We start from the raw sequence: 20950 nt of genomic DNA, 5'->3' as shown, positions 1-20950 counted from the left end.
CCCAGCTCTTTATTTTACTGCATACCATAAAGGTACGCAAATCTAGCTCTTAGGTCAGGACTGCCACTGACTCCTCATCTCACATCACCACAACACTAAAGCAACAGTGGAATGATAGCAGAGGAGACAAATGCGGTCTTGGCTGAGTTTGGGATATCTAAGGACTTGCTTATTTGTATTTAAATTCAGATTTTATTCTCCACTAGAGGTAAGTATTTTGAAACAATAGGCAGAGTGTCCTTCAGTGCCATCAAGGATGGCATGGCAGTTGCCAGTGAAGCTTCCAGCTTTGCAGAATTTGGGCTATATACTGTAACACAAAGCAGATAGCTGTGGCCTAGAAAAATCCCAGGCAACTTCCCTGGCTTCCATGATGCTGTTTCAGGTTTCCCTTTGTTAAGAGCAGACTTGATTACATATTTCATTCTTTAAAATTAGTGTCTATCTCAGTTGTCATCCTATGGAAAGCTATGGTTACCATAACAGGTTCAAAGTTCTTCCAACAAAAGCTGACAGACCCCGTACATATTCCTTACCTCCTATTACTGTCAAGGCTCCAGATGCTCTGTCCCTGCAGTGGCAGCACATCTGTGCTGCTGTGGAAACAAAAACAGGAGAGGGATGACAAAAAGGCCCGTTTAACAGATTTTTGTCTGATGCTTCCATCTTGTGGCCGACTCGGAAAAGTTTGGCTCTTTATTTCAGCACAGGTATTAACAAATGTAAGGAAACACTGGAATTCCTAAAGGTGGCCCAAATCCTTACCTCCAGGTATATGGACGAATTGAGTTTGGAATGGGGTTGGATGGGGACAAATTGGGGTTGGAAGTTAGATGAGTTTTCCCTTTGAAAGGTACTGAACATGGATGCCAGCAGAGGAAGAGGCTGGTGCCTCCTCCACTGCCCACGGTGTTTTGGTTTCACACAAGCTGGCTGTGCCCAGGAGTGCAAGACAAACCGATGAGTTCTGTGCCCAGCCCTCTGCCTTCCTGTGGGCATCACTTGGACTCGCACAGCATATGGACTTTGCGTCAGGTCCTGGTTCCATTGTCCATGAGGTGACTTTCCCTCTTCATTTTTGAGCACACATAAGACTTTTCCTTGCTTTCCTCTGACCTTTCCCAGGGATTATGCCAGCACACAGGTGCCATACCACACAATCTCTAACAGTGGGGATAAGGTGATGGCACATGCCCATTTTAAGGGCATTGTGCCTCTGTTTCCCAGAGCTACCGGGAGCATCTCAGGGTGGCTGGATGAGTTGTTCCTGGCTGATGAACTTGCTGCTCCCCTTTTACCTCATTCATAGCAACCCAGAAGCATAGCCAGAGGTCTGTTTAGTTGCATAAACGGAAGTGTCCAACACAGGGCCCTCATACAAAGCCATTCCCAGCCTCTCCCTTCCCATCCTGGCAAGGAGCTCGCCCATCCCTGCTGGTCCAGGGCCTCTGCTACTCTCCTTCCATGTGCTCAGTCTCTCACCTGAGCAGACTCCACCATGTGCCACCAGTGCACTCGCTCAGTACATTTCCAGCCAAAGATTTGCAGAGGCCCTGAGGGAGCAAGACAACATACAGGACTCCCTCTGGACACAGGCTGTATTTATCAGTCGAGTGAGGGTTATGCCCAGTATGCATCTACTTCAGCAAGAGGGTGCTACCCAATGTGTGCAAAGATGCTCACAGGCACATACAGCTGCTCCTCTGCACATAAGAGTTTGTGTTCCTGCTCTGCAAAGGGGAAGAAGAGGATGGGGAACTGAATCTGAGCTCTGTACCCACCTGCAGGCTCTTGCATAGAGATGGATTTTGATATTACCACCCTTTACCATGTACAGCAGGAATAACAAGACCTTCAGTCCTCCTATCTCACAGACTTTCTGATCTTCCGAAGAGGAGGTGCACAGCTGAGGAGGACAGACATCAGGACACGGGTGTTACCACCTCTCTTTCACAAACCCCTAAAGTGTCAGGAAGCATTGTGTATCTGTAAGTGTTGTAGGATAAAGATTCCTCTTCGACATGGATGCAAAGGAAGGGGAACCTCCTCTAAGACAAGGGCCCGGGCTACTGCACCCAATTTGAAGCAGGGAGGGGTTTTGTTTTGTGATGAAGTGATGAAGGAAAGGGAGTTGTTAGATGGAGAGTTCATCTGCAAACATTTTTTAACAACAGTAAGAACTCTGGGGACAGGAGGCTGTTAACCTGCCTATTCCCCGGGCTTTCCCATAGCCAGCCTTGCATGGCTCCCACTGGTAAAGCAGGACAAGATCCAGTGCAGGATGTGCAACTGACAAGATTAACTCTGTTTTCAGGTTCAAATCTTCTGATTCTTCTCAAATTCATATTCATTTACATTCAGTGTGTAAAATTAGTTACTGCAGGCGCACAGAACCATAGGACAAAATCATAAAGGAGACCTCAGCATAGGTTGAAATAACCCCTGGAGGCACAGAAACCATCGTCATTTCAAGGTGGGGCTGTCTAATCCTCTGTAATCATCAGGAGCCTTAGGCTAAAGACTGACACAAGTCACTTTTAATTCCTCATTGAAAGAAACCTTTGCATGAAACCATGTATTGTACTCTGGTGCTGGAAGCAGCAGAGAGTGTACACTGCAGACACATGGTGCAGCATGTCTGCATCCCCTGTCCCCTCTTTCCTTTCTTTTCCTTGGTGGGTGCAGAGCAGGAGGCATCAAACCCCAGCACAAACAGTGAGGAGGTCAAGAAGGGTGTCATCTCATGGAGTGTAGTTTTGCATAGCTGGGTGGAGGAGGGGGGCTGCAGGGGTGGCTTCTGCAAGAAGCAGCCAGAAGCTCTCTGCAGGCCCCACAGAGCAAACACCAGCCAGCTCAAGGCCGGAGTCATTGCTGACCAAGGCCGAGCCCATCAGATGGTCACAGCGCCTCTGGGAACCACATTTAAGAAGAAAAAAAAATGCAAGCAGAGAAAGGAGTGAGAAGATGTAAGGAGCTGTGCAGGCACCAAGGCCAGGGAAGGGAGCGGATGAGGCACCCCAGGTGCTGGAGAGAAAGATGCCCATGCATGGAGAAACCCATGGTGGAGCGGGTGTCCCCCTGCAGCCCATGGAAAAGGCTGAGACCCCACCTGCAGCCCGTGGAGAGGCCCCACGCTGGAGGAGGTGGAGACATAGAGGAGAGAGATGCTGTGACCCTCATTGGAGCAAGCCCCTGCCAGCACTTGCAGCCTGTGGAGAGAGACAGAGACACAGAGATGAGAGAGAGAGATCCATGCTGGAGCAGGTTTGCTGGGAGGACTTGTGACTCCATGGAGAACCAGGCTGGAGCAGTCTGGGCCTGAGAAACTGAGAGACATTCTATGATTTGTGACTGCACCCCATAGCAGTGACCCATGCTGGGGCAGCTGGTGAAGAGCTGAAGCCCTGTGGGAAAGGACACTTGTTGGAGAAGTTCGTGGAGGACTGTCTCCCGTAGGTGGGACCCCATGGTGCAGCAGGGGAAGGGTGTGAGGAATGCCAGCCCCAGCTAAGAAGGGAAACAACTCATGAGGAACTGACCAAAGCCCCCATTTCCCCAGTCCCTGCCCCTCCCCATGCCACAGCTGTGGGGGAAGACAGGAGAGAAACTGTGACTGAAGTGAAGTCTGCTGAGAAGGGAGGTGTGGGGGGAGGTGTTTTAAGATCTGGTCGCACTTCTCATTATCTAACTTTGATGTCACTGGGTGTGTAGTGTACTATAGTGAAATAAATTCCTTTATTCTGTCTTGAGGCTGTTTTGCCCATAACACTAATTGCAGAGTGTCCAGCTGAAAAGGGGAATGATAGAGCAACTTTGGTGGGCATCTGGCCTCCAGCCAGGGTCAAACGACAACATGGAAGGACTTCAGTGCCCACCTCAGGGCACATGCTCAGCTCCAGGCAGGAGCACCACACCTGTCATGTTGGGGGACAATGTGGCTCCCCATTCACTATCCAGGTCTGTTGTTGCAAGCATTTCCCCACTGTGCTCACTGGAAGGGCTCAGAGACCTTTTTGTCATTGCTGCCTGATGGCTTTGCAGGGCACTTATTTAAACAGAAACCTTTTTTAGGACAAAAACCCAAAGCCAACAAGACTGATTCCTCATAACCAACTTTCAATAAGTGAGTATAGACCCCTCACATATCCTTAAATTATATATCATTTATTGAAATATAAAGATCTTAATTTACAGGATTTTTTCAAAGACAAAATATCAACAGGGGCATTTTTGAAATACATTTTTATGCCTACCATCACTCAGGCCAGTTTGCCCTTCTTCAAACATTTCACAACAGCCACCATTTTGGAAACACTTCCTTTTTTATTATTCTAAAATATAACTTTTGGACATTCAAAGTGCAACAGTTAACGTGCCTGTGGAATATATCACAGTAAAAAAAATATAAACAAAGGCAGTGATATAGCTGTCATAAATGTTTTGGCAGTATTCTAGAAGTCTATATAAAAATACTTATATACATATTGATGTATAACATCATCATATCTCACGTCCTTCATCATGTAATAGGACCGTTTTGTACAAGTTGCAGACCACGCTGTAAGGAATTGGTTGGCCATTCCAAATCAAAAGCTGTGTTTCGTAGGCTAACACTGATTGTCGTTATACAATGGTAGCAAAAGGTTTGGGAATATCTCTTCCAGTGGCTTCTCAAAAATTAAGCCATAAAAGAAAAAGTCTGTAATACTGATAATATTGTAAAACTGAATGAATCATCCTCTCACACTTCTCCCGCTCTCGTAAATCTCCTCTCTTCCTCTGCTTCTCATTCCAGTTTCCAGGCCAGCTTATCTGATTCCAAGGCTGCAGGGAGCTGGGTTTGGCTAGACCCCTGCCACGGCTGCTGTCCATCTACATGATACACATGACAGGATGGAGAATCAGTATTACCATGCATCAGAAAGTAAGCCAGCTCTGGTTCACATCCATTATTTGGGTCTAGTCCCGAGATGCGCTGTGAGATACACAATGAAACTTGTGAGGGGAAGGGGAGACTGTATGAAAATGTCCTTAGATTCCAGTAACTGGTATAATAAAACATGCTGGGGCTGATTTTAAAACCCTGAAGAACACTAGGCCATGTGCAAAAATGCAGGTGAAATTGCTTGCCTAATTTGACGTGTAGTTGCACTGACTACACATGCAAATTAAGGCACATGTGGTCTCGAGTGGCCATTCAGATATCTGGGATATCCAACAGACAATTTGTGTCTCCTCAATTCATAGTTCATAGCTGGAGGGGGACTTCACACCGCCTCATCTGCTCTGGCTATATCAAGAGTCTTTATACTTCACAGTTGTCCCCATACAGAGCTCAGTGACATGTGTTTGGCTAAAGCACGGCTCCTGGGAAGATGCTTGGTCTTGGTTTGTTGACTGCAAGGGAAAGGCTATGCCGTCACTCGTGGTTCCTTCTGATTGCCAGCCACCCCTGGGGTTGAACACATGGGTGCCTCGCTTCAGGTCCCGTTTTCACATCTGCAGTACACTTGTACATGGCCTCAGCCAGGTGGCGTTTTGAAACCCAGACCCAAAATTATTGGCCAGTAACTGACAATGTCACGGTTGCTTTCATTTGATCCGCAAGTGAAGTCAAGGGGACTTGTGTAGGTTTTCTTAGAGACATTTCAAGTTAAACTGTGGTTTAACATGGCAGCATGTTCTGTTTTTCACTGCTGGCCCATCTTTCACACTTCCTGGGAAAAATACTGCAACACAGGGATGTTTGCACCACATTTGCATTGATTGTGTTGTGCCAGAGGCTGAGCATGTCCTGCAAGGCGCTCATTGTGCTGAATTAAGGTTAAGGTTGAAAGCTGAGCACCAGAAAGTATGGGGCCCTTTGCAGTGATGTACCTTTTTTCACATGTAAGTCTTCCAAAGCACTGTATTTCCATAACACATTGTGCAGTGATAGCAGTAATCGTAATACTTTGTTCATGTAAGTGGTGTCAAAAAACAACCATTCCAGGCTGAGAGCAGGTTCATTTTCATGCACCTTCTTCTGAAAAACACTCTTGGAAGAAATTACTGTTTGTTGTTACAGTCTGCAAAGACACTAGTCAGAGTTTTCTGTTCCTGTTTAAACCTGAAAACTAAGACAAGAATAATTTCTGCTTATATTCTGGAGTTCCAGGCTGGGAGAGAAGTTTTTGTTCCTTAAGCAGTTTAAATATCAAATTGATTCTTCACAGCTAACCCCAGGATAAGATTTGAGTACCTCTGAAACACTAATAAGGGGATGTTGCTGGTGGTTTATCATAATCTTCGATTCTCAAGCATCTTGGAAATGTGGCATAATTTAATTTTTTTTTAAAGTTCAATTTTTAGAACCTCATTTAATCGGAGGGCAACAATTTCTTTCCATACGCCTGATTAGAAAAGCTACTCAGCTCATGATAGAAAACTGAATCTTAATTTTTTCTCCATTTCTCTCCATTTAGTTGATTTAACCATGTACAGCCAAATAAAAGAATCGTTTCATAAAAAATTCCAGGTCATAAATTTTTTCCTTGTCTTTTAAAAAAAAAAAGTTTCTTGAGACTGTGCTTTTACTGAAGGACAATGAATTATAAAATATACATTTAGTGTTACTGAAAACAGTAGTAGTATTATCTTGAAAACAGCTATCTTCTAGAGTTAATAAAGACTTACTAGGTTTCTAACACCTATTATAGACTGGGGTTTAATTATTATTATTATTATCATCATCATCATCATTATTATTATTATTCCCCCTTACTTGCATTAATGGTAAAAAGTAACAGGTTTTGTAGTACCAGTCAGTCCCTTGTGGTTTTAGACCTTTTTGGTCCAAAAGTGGTTTTTGCATGTTCTTCAATTCACATGATAGTTCAACAGCAGCTGACATTGAGATTGAGGAAGTACACAAAATTCATGAACAATCTCTTCTAAAATCCATGGCATATCTTCAATGTGCACCTCAAAAGATCCTTGAGTAGACAGGTATTTACATAATTACAAGGGTGAAGTATTGCTGCAGTGGAAACTCAATCCATCAAAGTCACATGAATGCCCTTGAAACACAAAACTGGTCTGTTTGTGGCCTTTTCCTTCATCCTCCTACCAGTTCAAATGGCAAACAACACTGAGATGCTACTGAAGTACTGCAAGAAGCAACACTAAAAAAATCCATCTTCGACATGTCTCTCTCATTCATACTCAGGCTGATTCCTCTACCCATACTGGGAGTTTCTCTGTACAAATCCACCTCCTCTTCACATCCTTGACATTGCAATAAAGTGGTTTTCTCTGTGGAGCTGAAGTCTGTAGATGGCATGGCAAGCTTCCCTGTGTGCAGAGCTTGAAGGTCTCCATGGGGTTACAGGAAGCTGTCCTCCACTAGGTCTGAGGAGTCGATCCCAATGTCATCCATCATGTCAATATCCTCAATGGTCTCGTCTTCTCTCTTGATAAAAGTAGAGCTACTGGAACCAGTTTCAATGGCACTTTCTTCAGATGTCTGTGAACTGGAAGAGACAAACATCTCAGATTAAAACACATGTCAAGTCTGGCTGGTAAGTACTCCAGTCTCTAGCAGAACTGAACACCACCTCCCCTCATGCTTTCTGACCAATAACACAACCTTAAATGGCACTGACTGCATGGTTCTCAGGACATGGCAGATTTCACATCTCAAGAGTAATGAAGCACCTTGGATTCAAAGGACCAGGTTGCTCATACATTCCTCCAAGCACTTTCTGCCAGACTCATGAGAGAAATATCTTTATGGCACTGCTTCTGGGTAAATCATGATTTACTATTAAGTAAATCTAGAGAGATGAGATGAAAATCAGAGAACAATAACAGTCAATAAGATAACAGGGTGAGGTAATAAATCTTAATCTGGATACTGCTTCTTACAGACTTCATCACTCTCTTGAAATTGGAGCAAAAATGTCTAGATTGCTAATTCTATATACAATTAATTAAGTGCTGGATTAAACTCCTGCCATTCATAGTAAAAGTTTTAGTGTTGCACTGCAGTGGAATGGGACATACAAACTGACAGGGAAGCAGCAGAATGTCCTGGATATCCTGCTGGCAATGAAGAAAAATGCCATGGAAGATATTTAAAATAACTTCTCCCAAATTCTGGAGCTGGTCTCACATAGGTGTCACATGCAGCTCCAAGGAACCGAGGTACAAGATATATCGCAAAATGTGCCCATGGAGCCACCACTGTGACTTGCCTAAGCTAGCAAGGGAGTCCCAGTGACACACAGGAGCACCCTACCAGCAGTCCCCTTCCCCTAGCAGTCATGAAAGAGGTAAAATTACATTTTTGTCACTGGAAACAGTGTGGCCAGTCAATATTGCCATATTTGCATGGGACTTTCTCAGGAGGTATTTCCAGTGGAGCCAAGAAAACCATTTGTGGAGTATGACGCTAAAAAGCAATAATGCACATTGCCAAACATGACCCCAAATGGTGACTATGGGCTGTGTGGTCTGTAAATCTTCTGTACCTGTGCCTGTTCCTTTTGCCAAGCTCGTCTTCAGAAACAGGGTCAATGTCAGGCAGGGGGATGATGTACCCGCTGTCAGCACTCAGCCTCTGCTCATCAAATCCGCTCTCCCTGTCCTTTAGCTTGTCTTCATTCTTGTAGGTGACACCAATGTAAGCATTGTCACAGTCACCTCTCATGCGTGTGACAGCTGGGTGATCACTTTTCAGGAAGTCCAGGTGAATCTTCTCATAGCTCTGAAAATATTAATTTCAAACCCCTTGTTAGATGCTATTCACTAAGACTGCCTTTCTTCTCATGGGCAGCTGCTATTCATTAACCCATCAGACATTCTGTTCTACGAGCCAGCAACATTGAGTGCAGAAGCTGAGCATCTTTAAGTGATTGGGAATTTGAAGACAAACCATTTTTAGAAGATGCAGAAGTGATTGTGACAGCACAGAACAGACAAATAGGTGTGTAAGAAGGGTAAGGAGAGAGGGAAGGGAGCAAAGGTAGATGAAAAATGAAACACTGAATGGTTGGGCAGGCAGAGCTTGTTCAGAGGTATCAGAAATATGAGGGGAAAACTTGCTGATGTCAGGGTCCAAAGAAGGAGATGGGGAGATTATATACACGGGCCAAGTAGTCCCTTTTCTTCTTTCACCTTTTTGAAATTTCCTGTGAAAATGTATAAAACCCATTCTCCAGTAGTAAAATTGGGCTGGTGGGATTTCATTAGAAACTGAGTTCTGCTTCCCAGCTAATACTGTTGAACTGCTTCTCTCAGCAAGCTTGCATGCAGAAACCAAACATGCAATGTCCCTCCAAGCCACATAATTCATGTGAGTTAGGACATGCTCTAATGGCTGGAATAACACTTATAATTCCATCTAAAACAGTATATAAAAACCACAGAGAAAATTCCAAGGAGCAAACCTTTTTGTACTCTCCAGGCAACAAGCTCTCCACAATTTCACTCAAGTGGTAAAAAGAAGGTCTCTTCTCTGGTTCGCTGTTCCAGCACTTCACCATGATCTCATACCTGCAGATAAGATGGAAGCCAATTTAACCAACTAGTGAAGGTAAAGGACTAATCAAACAGAAACAAAAGCCAAAGTTGCCTGGAGACTGGCCAGGCGTGGAAAACCCAAATTGGCACACATACACTTCATTGGTAGCGTGATCAGGTTTGGCCATTCGGTATCCACTCTTGATCTTATTGTAGAAAGTAGAATCAACCATCATGCCAGGATATGGTGTGCCACCTGCAGATAAAAAAGAAGAAAAAATACTACCCTGCACTTGACTACCCATGCAGAGTTCCCAAACACGGTCTTGCTGTTCATATCAAAAATTGTTACAGTTTCACATGTCATTAAAATTAATCTTTCCTGGCCAATGTTTCACATCAAAGCTATTGTCTTGACCACATTAAGCTCTGATGTCAAAAGTTGGCTAGGAAAGATTGAAGCAGGTACTATTCAGAAAAGAAAAAAAAACAAAAAAACAGCCCTTTATAGTGTTTATAGAATGTATTGATGGGGCACAGAGGTTGGACGATACCAGGATCAGGTCATCAGCCTGCGTTTGGCAGCTCTGAGGTCACAGCTCTGTTCTGCCACTGACTTTCTGTACGACCTTAGCAAGTCACTTCCTCTGTCTGGTTTTATGGCCTCTGGCACCTGCATAACAGCTGAGAATGATGTGGCCTGAGTTACTCATAAGGGCAAAGCCTTAGTGCAAGACAGTTCCCTCCATATCCACATCTTCCCACCTGGGCAGCCAACTTGAGACAACAACCAACATGTCAGGTGCATGGGTTGACAAGAAGTTTGGGCTTGGCCCTTGGGCTGGCTGGGTTAAGCGATCACAGCATACAGACATCATTGCACTCGTCCTCAGTTGTCGCTGATGTGTGAAAGCATCATTCAGGCTGAAGTCACTTGCAGCAGGACATCAAAGTTGACCTTCTTAACAAACACCACAGATGTTTTGCTTGCCAAGAAAGATCTTTTCAGGTGGAGGGGTCATACTATACTATTACTCCAGAAACCTCAGCCCTTTCAAAAGCAGGACTTTCACCTAAAACTAGGCTTCAGACCCTTCCTTACAGGTAGGGCAGGGAAATACAGGCTTAGTTGTGCCTCACTTTCCAGCCTATCCAACAGCACTCTCATGCCTGCCAGGCATACTGATGAATGGATGCTTACAGGGTCCTACGATGCCCAGAGATTACAGCAATCGATACCATAAAGAGCGGTGCAACTGCTGTTTTCTGAGAAGTAGCTATATGACAACTTACCCTAGAAAATAACATTAGGCTTGGGGTTGCTGTGGGGCAGCAGTGGATACCATACAGGCGTGATTAATCCTGCTCAGAGTAATTCTGGGCAATGCTCGCTTACTGAAGCAGGCCAGCCACCCACCCGGGAGGCTAATTAATCAGGCTGAGGAAAGAGCCAGGCTGTTCCCAGATGGGAACTGTATATTGTCTGTAACTGCTATACATTGTCATAACCACTTTACGTTGCCATAAACCAACTGTGTGAACAGGGCTGACCTGGAAATGAGAAATCAGCATCCCAGAAGATTGGCATTTGTTTTCATTCTGTAATGGGACTAAGACGGGCTCTTTTGAAACATGTATGAAGAGACCGTTTCAAACCAGCTGCTGGGCTGGGCTGCAGCCTGAGGCACCACGTTGCAAGGCGAGGAAGCATGTTCCTTCTCGTATTAGCCAGAAAATCCATCCTGGCCCAGAGACACCAATACTTTTCCACAAAAGCTTTTCACTCAGTTCTTTCAGTTTTCTAGCCAAAAAAAAAAGTATCTCACAAAAAAAACCCTCTAGGGAGAATTTTGTGAGAGTATGGACGTTTTACTTCACACCTAAAATTGGGATCTGAAACCCCCTATAGAAGAATAGCTAACAGTTGATTTCACACGTATATTTTTACTGTAGGATTTGAAACGCTTTATGTAGAACAGCTTGAACTGAAAAAAAAAAGGCTTAATCGCTGCACACAAGAAAGTGTTCACAGTACATACCAAGAGAAAATATTTCCCACAGCAGAATGCCATAAGACCAGACATCACTTAATGTTGTGTACAGATTGTCAAAAATGCTTTCGGGTGCCATCCATTTCACCGGGAGGAAAGTCTGTAACGAAAACAAAGAAACCCCAAACCACACTGATTAGTCATCAAAGAAGCACTTCCCATTGTAACTGCTGTTTGACAGCCAGGATTAACTTCTCTCTAATGAGGAAAGCTGTGTTAACCTGGCTACTGTTTTTTCCTCAATTCCTTGTAATACGGAAGGTCCCAGGATTATAAACCATGCTCCTATTTCCTCCCCACAAAAACTAATTAAGCCATAACTGCACTAATTTTATTACTAGCAACTGACCAGGCTGATTGAAGGTATGACAGAAAAGCTGGCACTGCTGATCTAGATCTGATATGTCATTGATTGATGTGTCACTGCTCTGCATATGATAGTGACAGTTCCTTAATAATTTATGCAGTCACAAAACTTGCCAGTTAAAATTTAAGCCTGTGAAGTATTAAGTGTGGCCAAGTACTTTTCAGCTTTCAAGCAGAATTAGGAGATTTACAGGAATTGATGAACTGAAGAAAAATTGTTCTCGGGGGCATTCATCCCAATGGTCAATTAGTGTAACCAACACCGAATGGCAAGAAAATTAAACAGCATTTAAAACTGACACTTCTCACTGCAGTTAAAGCAGAGCTCGGGAGATTAAGTACGTACGCTGCCCTTGGAGACGTAGTTGGAATCATGCATGATGTCTCTAGCCAGCCCAAAGTCACAGATCTTCACAATTTTTCCTTGAGCCAGGAGGACATTACGAGCTGCCAAGTCACGGTGCACACACTGTATGGAGAGAAATTAAGTTGTTCAGGGACATGCTAATTCCATGAGGGCATTTTTCTTGCAAAAATTCCTGAAAAAGATCTGTTGACTTTCTGGACACGGTCTAGACAGGACCTTCTACTCAACAGGCACCTGTATTGCCCTGCTAACAGGGGTGGGGAGGCACCAGCGCTCAGAACCAGTGAGGGCTCATGCAGATGCACTGCAAGGGGAGAAAGACAAAAGTGATGCCACCCTTTCCCCTTCCACCCACCATGCACTAATGATACATCTGTGTTTCTGACCCTGCCAGCCTGTGGCTGTATGGACTGTCCACCCAGACCCTGCCTAGACCCACCACTGTCTCTGGCACACTGACTCCCTGAACATTGTGGGCTGCAGTAGGAGAGGAGCACTGACTGCTGCTCTTATTTTTCCAACCACGATGATTTCAGTTTCCAGGTAAGTGAGAAAGCTGTCTACAACCCCAAAAAGAATATTACATTGTGTCATGTCTTCAGACTCTAAATTGAAACCCACAATTGGAGATGAAGACATTTTTACACTTTCTTACATTTTACTTACTATTTTATTCACTTACATTTTTAGAAGCCAAAAATTCCATTCCCCGCGCAACCTGGTACGTGAAGCTCAGCAAATCCAGTAGACTGAGGCCCTCGGAACTGTCATCTGAAAGGAGGTTTTTGACTTCTGATTCTATTGAAAAACAGAGAAAAATGTGTTTGTGCCATGGAGTGTGAAAGCAGCATTCATTTCCCCCTACCTATCATGATTCTGAGCTGAAGACTTCGACCGAGTGCCATGACAAAACCAGTCTCTTCATAACTAACCACTTTATTGTCCACGTCAGTCACTGGCACTTACTGCATTCTTAAAAACACCCAGTATGAAATACAGGTTTTGGTTTTTCTCCTGTATCTTTTCCCCCAGAAAATTGCAGGAAAAGGTGCAGTTAAAAGGGTGTGTGTCTGTGTGAAGCCTTATACGGGTTGTTTGCAGACCAAAATCATGTATTTAGAGGTGGTGCCTTCATTAGGTTTTTGTGCATGCGTGTACATTCTGAACACTGTTGTGTTCCCCAGCAAGTATTCACTGGGACTAACCCAATACCAGCAAAAGGGTCAGGAATGTTATGGCAACAGACCTTATTTTTTTTTCTTATGAAAGATGTCAGCAAAATGCCCAGTCAAAACTCAGTGATTCATTTACCCCGACTGTCCTAGAGCGCAATATGAGTGCATTAGTCTGCCATGCAAATCTGGAGCTGGATATGGTTCAGTTTCTGAGGCCTAGAGGCAGCAGGGACGGTGCCTATTTTTAAAGCAAAGCATATTTGGTTTGTGAGAACAGGGCCGGGGAATGGGATGCGTTCATTATCTTCATTACATAATCCAGGAAAGTATTTGGGAGTGTTCTGCATTTGGTAAGTGTCAGCTAATGTGAAATGTAAGTGGAAACAGAGCAATATAAATGGCTATTATTATTGTTCACTGCTTTTTGCTCAAAATCTTGCAAACTACAGGGTGAATAAAATCACTGCCTCTGAAGAGCGCCCACAGCCCCGCTGCAGAGCACAGCTGCTCAGCCCTTTGGCATGGAAGCAAATACCTGGCTGGAACCCTTCTGCCCTGGGGAGCACGCACCCCTCTCCCCAGAGCGTAACAAAGGTCACAAGCATCAGCTTTTAGCTTACAGTTTATGCTCACATGCATACAGAAGCAGTTTGCATCCATATCATAGAGGGCAAAGATAAGGTCTGTGTTAATGCCAGAACTATTTGTACTAATGATGCGTGCAGAAGGGGTGATTCTACGTTACCTGACATAGATTTCTTCTTATATGAAGCAGGCCGATCATACACAGATCTCTGGATGTCCGAGTACTTAGATCCCTCCTTCCTTTCCAGCATTGGCACATACTGAGTGGTATCAGCTTGTTTCATGTCCATGTATTCCCCAGTATTTTCAAATGACAATATCACGTAACTGAAATTGGAAAAAAATACAGGCGTATCAGCTAGTATTGCCTGGGTGACTTCCCTGCCATGGCATCCTGTAGATCTAACTTTGCTCTCATGGTACGTAACTGTAATACTGGGAAATACAAGTGTAAAAGGTGACTTCTTCCCAGGCAATACATAAAGATCATGTGTTACTACATGGCCGTGTATCACCACATATTAGAACGTATTACCATACGTCACTGTAGTCAAACACAAGTCCTTCAGACTTACCCTTTTGTCAATAGTCAAGTATGAAAACAGGTATTGTCTAACTTCCCCAAAATCCCACTGAATTCAGGAATTAGGATGTAGAGCTTTTAGTTCAAGGTATTCCCAATGAAAGATGTAATTTATTCACCCAAACACCAAGTCCAATCCTGCTGAGCAAAGCCATGCTCAAATGAATAGCCTTGTCTGTACTCGGCTACCAAGTCAGCTGGTCTATTTGCCTGAGAGGAAATTTTTTGAAGGAATCCCTGTTCATCTTCTATATCCTGGCTAATTTTATGACATCACTTTATTGTTGGATGTATGATGACAAGCTTCTTCCACCATCATCTGGAAAAAGCTATGGGATGAGCATTAACCATAAGGAAACAGCTAAGCCATTGATAGGTACTCAAGGAGAGTCCTTGAGCTTAAAGAACAAACTGTGCCAGGTTGTTTGAAGGGAAGGGGTTTAAGCAATAGAAATTCCCCAAACAGGGACACAAGAAAACCTGGTAGATGTGCTGGACTTTTAAAATTTGTGTGGTTAAAGGCAAAATGGTGTTTCTCCAGAAAAGAACATTGGGCTGTACTTTCTTTCAAGAGCAGATAGGGAAGAAGGAACAGAGCTCGGGGATGGAGGAAACTGTGTGCTCCAGGGAGTCGTTCCCGTAATGAGGCAGGTGCAGGGCTGCTGGGGTCCTGTAAGGAATTTTTTTCTCTCTAAGCCATATAGCTCTTAAACTACCTGGGGCAGAGGGGAATTTGTTTAAAAGGTCTGTAAAATGTGCATATTGTGTGCTCCCATGAGTATGTGCCTAGCGTTTTGAGGGAAGACTCTAAGTGATCGATATCTGTAGAAAACCCACGGTGATCCAAAATCTGCTAAATTAATGTCTTATGAGAAGAATCAAAGAGGGCTCTGAATCAAAGAGCAAGAAGAAGTCAGGTTTAGTTGTGACATTTCCTTAAGTCGCAGGAGTTTTTTCCCTTTCTCCCACCTTCTTGTGCTTTCATCAGCTGGGTTCATCCCAAAGATATCCAAATCTTTCTTTGGCTTCTCTGGGTGTCGGCTCAGGAAATTGTCCCTGTTCTTATGCAGATAGTTCACCAAATCACCATAAAAGCAGTATTCAGTGATGATGTAAATAGGACCTGGTGATATATGGCAAAATAATGCACTGATGAGTAGGGTCCTTTTTGAATAAAATAACAAGAAAGAAAAGAAAAAGACTCTAAAGATAATAGAAAATCAAATGCAAAAAAAAGTACTGGGAGTTCATATATTTACAAAGTTATGACCGTAATTGCTACCACATACAAAGGAGGTTTGTTTATACTGTTAAAATCCTTTCCTTGGCTTGTGTGCAATCATTAAGCAATGAACAATGGCTCCATAACAAACCCATTCTGCCAGCCAAACCCACCTGATTTGGTACAAGCTCCAAGCAGATTCACAATATTCAGGTGGGGCCCGAGATGGGTCATTATCTTCAGTTCAGACATGAGTGCTTGTTTTTCACTGGATCTAGCTGTAGCTGTTGAAAAACCACACTGGCCGCTCAGTCAGAGCAATCACCTTTTTCACAATAGCAAATGATCTGTCTTCACTTGCCTCATTAGAGCATTCTACTATAGTTTCTTGAACAACATTGACAAGGCACTTTCTCGATACTTGAAGAGGAGTCACAAATCACTAACAAAGAACTCATCTGATGCAGCTCAATAACTGACCCAGTCTGTTTGCCCCTCTCCAGGGGTACAGTGAATTGCCCAGCTGGCAGTTTACAAGCTTCTTGTTTCAACACAAGAAAGGTCCTCATGGCTCCTCCAGAATCATCGCATCAGATTCTCAGCTCCCTAATGGGGAATCTTCAGTGAACTTCAAATTCTTACACAAGACCTGCTTACTTCTGCTCTGTCATACTGCTTTCACTTATTCAGAAACATTCATGGTTATTTTATCTTTTTCTAAACAGTTACCATGGCTGCAATGGTCCATACAGCCAAAACCAAATTTTGGATGTTTTCATAAGCCTGACTACTGAAAACACCATGAAGCCATCTAAGATATAATTTTAAATTTCAGTCATTCCTTAGTTAATTTTCAACTTTAGGTATGGAGAAGCTATTTATAGACAAGCAGTGTGTAAGTAACCCCACAGGAACATGCACTGTCTAGCTTGGGAAATGAAACTGCAACGACTTACGTTTCAGCATCTTCACAGCTACTTTCATCACCGGTTGAGAGCGACTCAGTCCATATGCAGTCCCTTCAACTACTTTTCCAAAGGCACCAGAACCGAGGATTCGACCTGAACACAAGGGAGAGCATTATTTATTTCAGAAAGTAACAGCAATTTACCTTGTTTCCCACTGCCATTCCTCTACAGGTTGTGGTTCTTGCACAGCATGAGAACGCTCACTTAGCCAGACCCCTGGGATTGTTATAGCTGTTGGTGGTGTTATTACTGGATCACATCTGGAGCTTGTAAGGGACACTTAGAAACAGCTCAACTCATCCAAATTTGCCTCCTGTTCTGCCTTGCCACCCTCACTTAACCCTCTCTAATCAAGGATTCTCCTACATTGCAGTTGACTCTTCAGACTCAATCAGCACCTGACTATGCTACAATTGTGCCCTTTACTTAAAAATCTGATTTGGACTCTTAGCTGTAGTTTTGGGCTGTTACATTAATGTTGGATACATCTAGCAGTAAGACAGACTGAAGCATATCAGCAGCATATTTTGAAATAGGCAGGACCCTCAGTGATCTGCAAGAAGCCGAAATACATGTTGGCCACATATGAGGGGGAACTCCTCTGAAGTTTAATGTACAAGTGTGTTTCATATGCTTGAATAAATTTTATTGCAGATTTCCAAGTGCTGCCATGAGATGGCTAATGTTTCTACACACTCTACTCTTCCCACAAATCAATTTAAGACAAAAATTTTGGATTATCATATCCTGTCTGCTGATATGGATACAGTGTGCAAAAGAATTATGTACAGATTGAGCAAAATTTTAGAGAAATACAAACTGTATGAACATACCCCAAACTACTGCATTTCTTAGGTTCCATACCGAAGACCCAGTTTTAGGGGGATGCTTGCTCAATGAACAAACCTATGTACAAGCTCCAGATTCCAGGGTATTTTCATATTCCTGAAAACTGTCTTTTTATTTTATGTTACTTTTTATCTTCCAGCACAGGAAGAGAAAATAGTGACTTTTACTATGGAAATATATGGCTTTTTTTTTTCCTTTGGCATCCATTTGCAGTTTGAACTTGCCTCCTTTACGTTTCTGAAGGTGTTATCTGGCATGCAGTGCCATATGTTTCTGTTATCCTCTAGCTACAGCCCCCATTTTTATTGTATGCACACTCTGAAAATAAAATTTCCAGCCAAATGCTATCTCGATCATTAACAAGCACAATAAACAGTTAATGCATGCTTAGATGAGTTACCACTGAAGAACTTCTCCAAGACTATGACAGCACAGTTTGTCATGCACACAAAAACTCTGCAATTTCTTTTCAAGATTCCTGTGCTCCAAAGGTTATTCTTCCCAGTCAGGATGTGAGAAAGCTTCCCACTAAATTTCAGACTAATTCAAACAACCTGAGTCTGAAATTTGGCCCCTGAAACTTTTCAGAATGAAGGTCTGGGAGCCACATGGCAGGATGCAGCCCTTCAGAATGTGATGGCATTTTCTGCTGCTCCTTGATCTTCTTGTCTTCACAAGCCAATTCCTCCCCAAACCATATTGTCGGCTGCTCACGAGGCACACATCTCCCTTTCCATCACCTCTGCTGAGACAGGGTGCACGTGGAGACAGTGAGAGCCCTTACGGAGTGGCGGGGAGTGATTGCTCCTCTTTCACCTTTTCACCCCTCTCCACAGACACAGCCCAAGCCCCCCATGTGTTTTACACTTGAAATTTGGAGCCAGGTGGGAGCTGACTGCTTAAGAGCTGGAGCCATCCCTAATGCCATCGCATTCTTGTTGTCAAGGCCTTCAGTGGAGCCCAAAATTACAGCGTGCATTTACTTTTCCTAGCATAAAGGCACTGCTGTGACCTGTCTGTTGGAGAAGGAGCGGCTGCTTCTCCTGTGCAGACACAGCAGCTCAAGGCTCCTCAAACTAGTGGAGCGACCACGCTTGCAGGTGAGAGCTATTTCAGCCTCTGTACCCATCCACAGAGCTTATCTGCTGAGCCTTTCGGGGAAGTGCTGGTTTTGTGCTTGGGGGGACATAAATACAAAGGTGAAGTCTGTAAATTTGCTCCAGACACAACCATCTCAGCTGGATGCATCTCTGGCCAAAATTTCACTGTGAAATTAAACAGCAAAGTGCAGCATACATGGTAGAGGGACAATAGTGAAGGGAAATTTGCAGTGTAACCCAAATTTGTCAATTGAAACTCCAGCCAGCCAACATTCAGAGCTGGCATTTAACCCAGCACTCTATTCCAGGCACTACTAGCTAGAAAAACAAACAAATGCCAGCTGGCTTGCACAGCTAGGATGTAAAACACTTGTCTGGATGAGCCAAAATGGGTCTGTATCCTGCTTCAGAGCCTCCTTCAGCTAAAGGTGTAATTGCTTTGCTGCCTTCTCCCACTTCCACAAGAGAAAACCCACACAAACCAGACTTAGCAGCCCCAGAAACAAAAGAGGTCCCCACCAGCCAGCATTTCTTAGTGCAAAACTGCTAGCAGATAAATGTTAACTGTGTCAGGAGGAGCTTACACAACCCAAAATCACCAGAGGGACATGCAGCCGTAGTTTTTAAAGCACTGACTATGCTGAATATATGTATAAACAGGAAGGCATTGAAGGATGCCGGTGTTCATGACTCAGAGGGAGACAAAGTCACAGTGGTGGTCTGTTAACAGCTCAGATCTGACAAATCCTATTTAGGCATATAATTAAAGTCTGGGTTGTAATAAAATAATTCAATTAAATATGCACCCTCCTCTAGTTTTCAATTAGCAACATGAATTTAATTAAAGGATATCATTCCTGAATCAGAATTTTTTGTGCCTCTTCTTTTAAGAATTAACATTAATTCTTTCTCTGTGATGGGGGAAGGAGAGCTACAGTGGGGGGGGAGGGGGGGAGGGTGTTTCTTAAAATACATCAAACATAAAACATCTTTAGTTGTGTTCTTCTGTATTTTTTTGTATACAACTTGTGCACCCATACATCCAAGAGAGGAATGCCCTGTGGATTTAAAGCACTATCTGGGTAGAGCAAACTCTGGAGACCCAACTCTTCACCCAAGCTACAGGTGATAGGATGAGGGGGAACTGACACAAGCAGCGCCAGGGAAGGTTCAGATTAGACATTGGGAAAAAGTTCTTCACTGAAAGGGTTGGGCATTGGAACAGGCTGCACAGGGAGGGGGTTGAGTCACCGACCCTGGATGTATTTAAAACGCAGGTAGCTGAGGTGCTTAGGGGTACAGTTTAGTAGAGGACAGGAATGGTTGGACTCAATGATCTCAAAAGTCTTTTCCAACCTAGTGATTCTGTGATTCTGTAATTGTCTACTCTACAATCGTTACACTTGTGATTGATATAAATGACAAATTAGGCCAGTCCTGAAGAAATAATTACTAACTGAAATCTATATGAACTCCAGTGCAGGGATAACAAAGCAAGAAGCTCAAGGGGAAGGAAAAAGGAGAGTAACCACAAGAATAAGTTATGGACTCAGCACTGATATATGCACATCATGAATTCATACTGTAAAAAATAATAAAACCGTGTAACTACTTGCAGATTTTCCTTGGCCTCTATACAGAAGAGTATAAACATCTTGCAAGTAAAAAAATGCTAATGAGCTTCCTGTGGGTGCCTTAGCAGAGCTGAGTGTCGAAGAAGAAATGCAATGCTGGGAAAGGCTGCCTGAGCCGTGTGGAGTTGGGCATGGCATGTGAGGCACACGGAGGGGAGCTAGAACAGAGGTGTGAGAGATGCTAGCGCAAGGAGCTCAAGGCTGACACCACTGGAGAAGGCAAGGATGTGGTAGGAGAACAGAAGAGAACAGAGAGGTACAGACTTCATGGCCATGAGTTACATCACAAATCCCAATAGGAGAGACCTCACAGTTGTCCTTAATCGTCGTTCTCCCCAGAGAAGGATGGGATTAGTCCCTTAAAGGAAACTTACCAAGCACTAACCCGTCTCGAGGAAACTCCCATCTGGAGTCATAAGGCAATTGCATTGGGTCCACATAAATGTATTCGTGGCCGTCAGGGCTGATAGACTCAATGACTCTCCATCTAATCTCATACCTCGGCTTCTGCAAAGCACACAAAATGCAGAAACAACCATAAGTCCTTTG

At 43.6% G+C, this 20950-nt stretch overlaps 1 protein-coding gene across 1 annotated transcript in view; it reads right to left on the bottom strand.

Moving 5' to 3' along the window:
- Positions 1-7363: 7363 nt before the first annotated feature.
- Positions 7364-20950, bottom strand: part of PDGFRA (platelet derived growth factor receptor alpha) — a gene marked incomplete at its 3' end in the record, with an annotated part of 33597 nt that continues 20010 nt past the window's right edge. The window contains exons 12-23 of the mRNA XM_084266934.1: positions 20776-20908; positions 16807-16911; positions 16024-16134; positions 15598-15751; positions 14206-14372; positions 12968-13083; positions 12265-12387; positions 11541-11652; positions 9658-9757; positions 9429-9534; positions 8511-8746; positions 7364-7511 (exon numbers count right to left, since the gene is read on the bottom strand). Coding sequence (XP_084123060.1) covers positions 7364-7511; positions 8511-8746; positions 9429-9534; positions 9658-9757; positions 11541-11652; positions 12265-12387; positions 12968-13083; positions 14206-14372; positions 15598-15751; positions 16024-16134; positions 16807-16911; positions 20776-20908 — 1611 coding nt within the window. The remainder of the gene's footprint in view (positions 7512-8510; positions 8747-9428; positions 9535-9657; positions 9758-11540; positions 11653-12264; positions 12388-12967; positions 13084-14205; positions 14373-15597; positions 15752-16023; positions 16135-16806; positions 16912-20775; positions 20909-20950) is intronic.

The sequence above is a fragment of the Gallinula chloropus genome (genome assembly GCF_964237585.1).
Source record: "Gallinula chloropus genome assembly, chromosome: 7".
NCBI classification, from domain to species: Eukaryota; Metazoa; Chordata; class Aves; order Gruiformes; family Rallidae; genus Gallinula; species Gallinula chloropus.
This window is presented reverse-complemented; position numbering and strand designations above follow the sequence as displayed.